General features: G+C 38.0%; 1 protein-coding gene across 1 annotated transcript; it reads right to left on the bottom strand.

Moving 5' to 3' along the window:
* Positions 1 to 1,102: 1,102 nt before the first annotated feature.
* On the bottom strand, positions 1,103 to 8,945 carry LOC139115326 (sodium-dependent phosphate transport protein 2B-like). Its single transcript, XM_070677353.1, has 7 exons — positions 8,834 to 8,945; positions 6,464 to 6,628; positions 4,964 to 5,081; positions 4,113 to 4,385; positions 3,546 to 3,856; positions 2,829 to 3,012; positions 1,103 to 2,132 (listed from the first exon to the last, which is right to left on the bottom strand). The coding sequence occupies exons 3-7, from the start codon at positions 5,079 to 5,081 to the stop codon at positions 1,219 to 1,221; spliced, it is 1,800 nt and encodes a 599-aa protein (XP_070533454.1). The 5' UTR covers positions 6,464 to 6,628; positions 8,834 to 8,945; the 3' UTR covers positions 1,103 to 1,218.
* Positions 8,946 to 9,393: the final 448 nt, after the last annotated feature.

Below are 9,393 nucleotides of genomic sequence, written 5' to 3'. Positions count from 1 at the left end.
GTTCGAATCCGATTGAAAACTAGCCGTATTTTCTACCCTGGGTTGGTAACGCTGCTGGTGGACAGAATTGTCCCCGAGGTTATCGTTCGCCCAGTTAAAGCTATGAAATTCGTTTCTTCGCTTCGATAAAGTGTGTATGTGCGATATACGATAGTGAGCATGCGTGCGTGAGTGCTTCACGAACTCTACAACGTGTTGAGCGGTCTCAGTCAGAAAAATGTAACAACTTAGCCGGCTATTGAACCACTCTTTTTTGGGAGTGGAGATTTAGCCGAGCGGTTCTGTCTATGGCCTCTCAGCTAGGCGACTGATGCCGTATGTTGTGGGTTCGAATCCGATTGAAAACTAGCCGTATTCATTGTCAACTAGAAAGAGTTCTTGAACTTTTCACATACTCTCTGAGGTTTCTCGTCCTTTTGCAAATTGTGACGTATCTGCCGAAATGATCGCTTGGAGCAGAGTTGAAGTTTAGAACTTCGAAGGTAAACGGGCATTTATTTCAATATCTAAATTATGCAACATTTCCAAAATTATTATTTAATCCTGTTCTTAGGCCATGTAACGATAGTCATATCAACTATGAGGTCTTGCGTTTAAACTATTGACAATAAAAAGTTCATTACGCCTGAAATGACCAAATGTTTAAATAAAGAAACCACATTAGAAGTTCAGCTTAGTATATGAAATTTTAATTCCTTGAAAATACTCCACCTAGTCGCCTTACCAATTACTTATCTCTATCTGTATTGTGTCCGTCACATTCGTTAGCATCAGTGCCTTCAAGCGAAATATATTTCGATTGTACAGAAGAACACTATTCGTCTATTACGTTTAAAGCTTGATGTGGATGAATAATTTCAAAGCGTCAACAACTAACTTTATAATACCCTCAACAGACTTAGTGGAGGGAAAACTCGATATCGATGCAAAACTAAGCAGGAGATATCCATTAATTTACAAATTTTTAAGGTATTTTCTTTTCTTTTGACCTGAATTCTTTCAAATTTAAATGATATGGTGATTTGGTAGAGGTGCCAATAGCAATAGACAGTATTTTGATGTGGTCAGGCGCATCAGACATCTACTATTAATTTTTTCAGTTCTGTACTTGCTCTTGGTGATGTTTAAAAATCCATCTGTTAATAATTTAATGATTCTTTCGATATCAAAGTTATGTAAAACATCATGTATTCCAAGTAAGTCTGTTGAGGGGCCACATTAATAAGTTATGTGGTTTGGAAGTTTTGTTTCTTCTTTCTCGTCTTGTGTATGTTCTTCTTGTCCTGACTCTCCCTCTGCTTCTCTGGATAATTTCTTGCAACAACACCGAGAGAGGCACGACATCCGTCCCATGCAATTGTCAAGCCACTCTAGCGAACGCATCCATTGTGGTAAGAATTCCCAGTTTCTTAATTTTCGTGGCAGGTATTGCGGTGCTTTCTTCTGAAGTTGATTGATTACAACAATTATGATAGTTAAAGTTAAGACTATCCCAGCAAATATCACCGGATATATCCATCCAGCCAGCGATAGTGCAAAAACTAAACCTGGCAGAGCAAAGAACATAAACGCGAGGTAGAATAGAGGAAACCATCTATACTTTGCCGTTATTTCTCCTAATTTTTTTGCAGCTGAGATTGGGATTTTTCTTAAAAATGGAATGGGAAACCAGATTAGGATACCACTGATATTGAAGAAAAAGTGGCACAATGCTATTTGCAAGGCCTCTTCGAAGTGTCTTGCGTCAGCGTTGGCAAGGGCAGCCAGCAGCCCTGTCATTGTGGTCCCTATATTTGCACCGAGCGTCAGGGGATAGGCTCTCTTCAGATCCACGACACCGAGCCCGACTAGCGGGGTCAAAGCTGAAGTGAAGATCGAACTGCTTTGCAACAACATGGTCAGACCGGCACCGACTAGGATTGTGATGTAGCCCGTAAGGCACTTTCCAACTTTTCCTGGCAGTTTCGCATTTACCACTTTCTTCACAATCCTGTCTACTCCACCTTTCAACATGGATTGAAGGAGCTTAACAATCGAGACAAGACAGATCATCATAATTGTCAAAGATATTGCCAGCAGTATACCGCCTATAACAGTGTCGCTCATCGTCGAATGTGAGAATAGATGATCACCTAAAATGAAACAAAATAGAATTCTAAACACCTACTTGGAAATGAAAAGTTCATTTCTGCTTATACTTATTGTAATTGTAACGATGATTCTTATAGCCCATTTTGAATTTTAAATGGGTTGTGTTTAGCATTAAATATTCGTTGGAATATGTTTATCTTACTTTGTTCATTCTAATGATGATCATGAGTGTAATCACTTGAGAAAGATCTGTTATCCGATCAAAACCAAGACATGATATTCCAAATCACACTATGGCAAGCCAAATTTCATATTGTAATGATCTTGCACTTGCCAACATGGGTAAAGTTCAATTTCATCGGTTAACGCACCTTCTTGGAAAGTTTAACTTTCAATGAAATGTATCTTTGGGACGTTTTCTGGTATTCTTATTCTGTCTGTTGAGAACGCTTTCTTACTGTACGTCCGAAATCATATCATCGCAATGGATAGTGTTCAATTTCAAATGTTGAAAATTGGATTTTTGTCCGGACTAAAATTCATTTTCAATTACATAGACTACTTTACATTGTGTTAGTCCAGCTCGTACTCTAGTACATTTCAATATGCTGAGGGATAATTACAAGAGAACGAACATGTTTAGTTCTTGAAGCAAATGCAATGAAAATACTGTCAAAGATATTCAGCCATTCTTCCTTTAATATTTCTATTCTTTTAAAACATCCTAAACCACTTACATCGCTCTATGTAGTTCGTGTAGTTTGTCACTTCCATTAGGTTGGTCACGTTGGTTCCGTTGATTGATTCTGTCACATTAATTTCCATCATGACATCTTCCTTATCGCACCATCTTTTAACCAAACTCATATTTTGTGAATCTGTTTCACCTAGGGCAATTTTGGCAATCACGCCTTTATCCAGCTGTAAAGATACAAGGATTATCATTAGAGTCGAGTCGGAATTTATGATTCGTTACGCTACAAAGCAACGTTTCAAAGTTCGGGTACTGTGCATTACTGAAGTTACTTCTAAGTTGCTCTCAAACCGAATAATGTTGCTTTCTGACTTTACAGTCAGATTATAAAGAACCCCGAGGAAACTTCTCATCCAACTCAAATGCGGCTCGTAGTACAAAAATTCCTGATCCCAATGAAACTAGACAGTTATGCCGACCGTTAGGTGATTACACTGATACTTGATCATGGAACATGAAAATAAAGGAACAAAAAATACACTACATTGTCATTGAATATATTCATCTCAAAGCAAACATAAATAATGGATCACATCTACTTTCAAAGATGATGAATGTTACTGCAAATAAGTTACATGTGACAAATCGGGTGCAATCTTTGCAGAGGCGATGATTGAAAAAGACTCTTCGTGGCCATTTTTCCCTCAAGCGCATTGATAGTTCTATGAATTTTTTCTTGAGATGATGTAAGTATACTTGCCTGAATTATGCTCTTTGTCAAAGGTTTTGTTATTATTTTAAGAAAATCAACTTTCAACTTCTCGTTTGCTTTAGCATTAGTGTTGCCCACGATTTCACCCGTCAGTCTGTACAGATACCCAGTGGCTACCTCCACGGGTAGTAGTACCAATACCGACAACCAGTTGAAACAGTCGTGGACGGTGGCTCCCGCAAAGGCCTTTTTAAAACGCTTTAGATTGGTGACTTGGCCAATCGATACGATGGTATTGGTAATCGAGGTCCCTATATTTGCACCCATAACCATTGGAATTGCCTGCCGCACTTTTATAACTGTTGAGACGCCAAAGAGAAATTCGATGGTTTTAGAAATACGTATTTGATCGCAGTTGTAGCGGGCAGAGAGAGAGAGAGAGAGAGAGAGAGAGAGAGAGAGAGAGAGAGAGAGAGAGAGATTTTACGTTGTGTTTTGATTAATTCGCTGATTCGTACGTTTTACTCATTTTATTGGATAACGAAAATATTTTTGTTTTAGTCCATTAATTAAAGAGACTGGCAATGTTCTTGAATAGTTTAATGAGGTACTCACGATCAGCGGCAACCATGGTGACAATCAGTGACGTCGACGTACTTGAACTCTGTACCAAAACCGTTATCAGGACACCCACCATCAACGCAGAAATCGGATTGTTCATGATTTCGCTGTTGACTATAGTCTTGCCGGCAGTACTGCCGCCGATTAAAGTGAAAGCTGAACCCATGACACCAAGAGAGCAGATAAAAAGATAAAGTAGAAACAGCAGCAGAATTGTTTTCAAAAAGTTTATCACACAACACGTAGTATTGCACTTCTGAACAGATTCTGCAAGAAAAAATACAAACACAATTTATTTCGTAAAAAGATTGATTGGTTTTGTGCCTTTGATGTGTCTTATTTAAGCAATAAACCACACCAAGCGACGGTATAACACGAGATTTTAACCAGTTCATGAGCGATATAACGAGTGCATATATGACGGGAACAGGTCAAAATCGAGTATTATACCCGTTATTGAGGTGGTTTATTGCTATTATACATTATAAAATTAAATTGAAATTCTGGCCTGAAAGGTCAAAAATGGAATTTTGCTCCAGCTAGGGCTCGTGCCTGTTCCAACTGTACTTACTATAGCAGGATTATTTTCCACGTTTCGACCAATCAGATCAGTATTTGCGTCATCAATATATATGCAATGGTATGATAGAACTACTAGTTTAGCATGAACCATCGTGAATTATTCTTATTATTGCACGGCATTGTGTTTACATTCGGAAAGATACGTCGTCATTTAGAAGTACAAGTTAAGGTAGACAGGTGATATATGTAAAGTAGCTTCTTTCTGACTTAAACGTACATATACCTCTCATGCTACTTCTTTCTGAGCGATCACAAATTGTTACCTAATTTTTCTGAACTTTCTGTTTTCTCGTTTGAACCGTTGACCCTCACTCCTTCGTCGCTAGACTTTTCAGGTTCGGCCAGTGGCACCAGCGTGTACTCCCCAGTGTCCGACGACATCTGTTAAATGGAAATTTAAGTCAAGATTACCCCATTGCGTCCGTGAACAAAGCTTTCAATGAATTGTTATCATTTTCTTTCCTCGGTAAATTTGACCATTGCAAACTTTAGGTATGATACCCTATTTCAACTGGCATATTTCTTCATTTCTATATTTTTTATTTTAACCATCCTCATCTTAGTAAACTGGGTCTAATCATCCTTACGAATACATTTAGGCTTTCATGGGGGTTCATGTTATGGATTTTCAAACAACAGTCACTCCACCCTCTACTGCTACTCTTATTACCCTACTCTACTTGTTTTGAACAGCAACTTTTGGCCTTTGTTTTGCGCGGCTCCTTTCATCTTGCCATAAATATTTAAGGCACAATAGTAATGTATCATCGAAGATAAAAGGGGCAGTAGAATAGGCAGTACGGTCAGCCCTAAAGATAAAGTGACTGCTTCGTCAGCATTTGTTTCTTAGTACATCGTATACGCAAAGTTAGTCGATGTTTTAAGTTATTTTCTCAATTGTCATAAGCCCGATTATGATAAGAAAAAAATGCACGCTGGGAATAAACAGAGATTACATGCAAAGGAAAGTCATGTGAGTAGAGACGCCGCACATCGCCGGGATGTAACGTTTCATACTCAGAATCGAGTTGGTTCATCCTTTTAATAATTGGGCACTCACCACGCATCGATGCCAAGGAGGCGTTCACATGGTTTGTTGTAAAACGCCAGTGAGTAGATTGTCACTATATTTGTGAATTCAGAGGGGATATTCTGTGGAAAAACATTGATGTAAAAGCGTTCCCGCCACAATAATATTTGCAACAGAAGTGTGACCATTAAATATTTACCAAAATTCGAATCAATAATACTGTTTGACGATTGTTTGCATGGTCGTAGATAGCGGACACGATATCCTTCTGCTTTCTTTGGTTGTTCAGAAACTTGTCGAAGCGTTATGGCTTATTTACTTTAAGAAATTATCTGAAAGTATCCACCCTTATCGACAAGAATTTTGTCTATAATTACTTGCTAAACATTGATTAAAGCTACATATCAGTCAATTGATATTTTTTATAATACGCCATCATTATTAAAGTCTTAACAGTATATGACATTCAAAATGACCGCTATCCCTGTGTTAACTCTCTGGCAAAAATTAATGTTCACAAGCATAGTCACTCATTAACCTTCAGAATGGGTCCCCACAAGTGTTATAGCAACATGCATTGTAAAACTTCGACCACAGACGTTGGAGCGGAAGACCCACTGTCTATGGCTTTCCGTTCTTCCTGAATATAATAAGTGTACCTTTAGTCAGACGTGTTTTTAAAAGCGACTATAACAAGACGAACGAACTTACAGCAAACATCAAAATGGTTTACCTGTCTACAGCAGTGGATCGACTTATTTTTGTGACCTTAGACGGGTTGAAATTTGCGTTCGATTTGGAATGGCGGTATGGTTATCTGGTTGCTATAGATCGGGAGAAAGGCCTTGTGGTGTGTTATGTCGCCATTACGATATGATGTCTTCCATCGGTCCACAACCTGCGAAAACAGGACAAAACTGATTTATTTAAGAAAGAATGCTGTACAACAAGTATTTGGCCGTGTTCTTCGTTGTTATTTCGCTAGTGAGGCGGAGGCAACGCTCAGGTTTGCCCCCGTGTTCACACTTGTGATCTGGTGTCGCACCGATGTCTGTTGACTCGATCAAAGTTGACGAAACTTGCTATGAAAATTTTAGATACTATGATGTAACATTGTTGAAAGTTTTTTAGCATTTTTACTCCAGCTAATTCCTAATTTGCACATTTAACAAACATTCAAAATTTGGGATTATATTGACAAGAGTCGATGAAAGTGTCATACAAATTGATGATAAAGTTATAGAATAGCAGGATAAGAAATGTTGAATTTTCGCGTCAGCAACTTGATAATTTGCATAATTAATGAGCTTTCACAATATGATATAAATAGCTTTACGGAATCGACCATAGGCAATTACACTTACAATGAAAAGTGGTGAAAAATGGCAACTCTCAAAAAAATAGGGTATTTTCATTTCAGCTACATATTTGTGCACTTAAATTGGAGTAACATACTTAAATTGGAATTATCTATGATGAATATTTTCGTGATGGTTATCATAATACTTTCAATGAAGTTGCAAATTTGTGGCGAATGTTTCAATTTACAGACAACTGAAATATATACTGAAACACGGGAGCATTTTCAGTTCATCTCTGGTTTTAAGTAAGTTGTTCAGCTTTGGAAGTCCAAAGGACAAGTAAACTGTATTGGCGACCTATGGAATGTAATCTTGATTGGGTCAAGGATGGACGAAAGATCGAAATCAAACATCATTGTGATTTCGTTTATAAAATTGTCACGAAAATTTGTTTTACGACATACAAAACAAGTAAAGATATATTACAAGTAATAACGACTTATTGACTGAAGATTGAAAACAGATAACAATCGTTTACATGTAAACATAGCTGAGCCTAGTTCTCTGGACAAACAAAGTTGTTTTATTGTCTTTGAATCCAGATAATTTGATACAAATTAGTCCTTAGCAATAGGTTGACTTAATTGCACAAATATATGTAATTGGATATGATCTATCCCTTTCCCACTAGGGATAATTCTATCCTCCCTGGATATACAAATTTTGTTCAAATCCTTGACTTTTGAGCCAATATACTGGTAACGACTACTTCCTGTGCCGGGTCAAATAAAGTTAATGGCGTCCTTGTCATCTGCTATATCTGGGTCAGTGGTAGCAGTAATTCTCCACCACGGTGCAGTGTACTGTGTACATGAGCCACAGTTTAGCAGTTCGTACCCTGAACAGTGCAAAGTCTTACGGTGTACATTGCTTTTTCTCTCCTAGTCAAGATAACAGTTATTGAATGAGTAGATTAACATAAAAGGAACCAAAATTGGAAATCATGCATGTATGCGCGAAATATAAAGCCAAAACGTTGTTGATCTCCAGAGGCAACTTAGCTTCTTCAGTGGTATTTACTCTTGATTATACATACACGATCAGAACCGGCATGTTCTCGAACATTACAAAGTTCTCGAACATTACAAAGGATTTCCAAACCAGACTTTGAGACAGCACAGGTTTGAGTATTGAGCCGATCATGGTGTCCAAACAGGAGGACTTTTCGAAATATGACCCAATAAATTCTGCGGCCCGGTACATGAATCCTTAATGCGACAAGGACAGCTAGTGTGACATACATACCTTTGTATCTAGCCATTACACATCAAACCCACAGCACGACCTGACAGTACACTTCACAGTTGACTTCAGAGAGATGCGTAATAAAGGCATTACAAATTCTCGCCATCTACCCGACTGGTCCTTAGAAGGTCATATATCCCTAAAATACTTTGTGTCATTTATGCAAGCCACCCACCAATTCCAAATATCGTGTACAGAACTAAAATGGACGCAGTTGAGCACATGTTTCTTGCAACGTATCATTTTACTCATCTAAGACAGCTGAGAAATAACTCAAGCTGTTAAACTCTATATTTTCTTCATAATGTTCTTGCAACAAGCTATCTGACTTATAAAATCCCGTCATTATCTAAACTTTAGACACATGTTAGAACATAGGTCAGAATGTGACCTGGCGTATATAGAGCCACTGTGTTCTGCATTCCTCGATACAGCATGTTGAATGGCTTGTTCTCATTTGTGACATCATTTACTTTTAGTGTCGCACAATTACTCACCGACCAATCATTTAGCAGTCTTCACTTTTCCTGAAATGCAAGTCTTTCCCTGTGTCCTGCCAATTAGTTGATCACACACGTAGGGTTACTGTAAAACAAACCAAATGTAACCACGGCAGCTTTTGACCGTACCGCGTTGCCGTTCAACGTCCAAGGGGCGATAGGAATGAAGGAATTAACAATTCCAGGGGTGGGGTATTTCGGGAAACTTGTAATCGGAATTTTTTTCATGGAAAATTTCCCTTTTTCCCAGTGAGGGTCGTTACCTGCCTCTTTGACTTACTTGAATAATCGGTCAAATTCCTGCTCAGCTGCGCTAATAAAACACTCCGCATTCGTAGGAGTGTATACATTTTGCTTACAAATGAAATAATACTTTAAGTTGTTTATTTTATTTAATGTCCTAATTACAAAATAAAAGTAAAAGACGCTTGTGGAGAAAAAACACAAATTTTCATCAGCATGCCTGAAAAGACTTTGGTATAGACAATGGAATAAGCAATAAAATGAAGTGTGTTGAAAGAAGTTTGCTCTGTAAATTAAGTTACTGATGAGTACTG

The sequence above is a fragment of the Ptychodera flava genome, chromosome 17, assembly GCF_041260155.1.
Source record: "Ptychodera flava strain L36383 chromosome 17, AS_Pfla_20210202, whole genome shotgun sequence".
NCBI classification, from domain to species: Eukaryota; Metazoa; Hemichordata; class Enteropneusta; family Ptychoderidae; genus Ptychodera; species Ptychodera flava.
The sequence above is the reverse complement of the archived record's forward strand: the minus strand, read 5'-3'. Positions and strand labels throughout refer to the sequence as shown.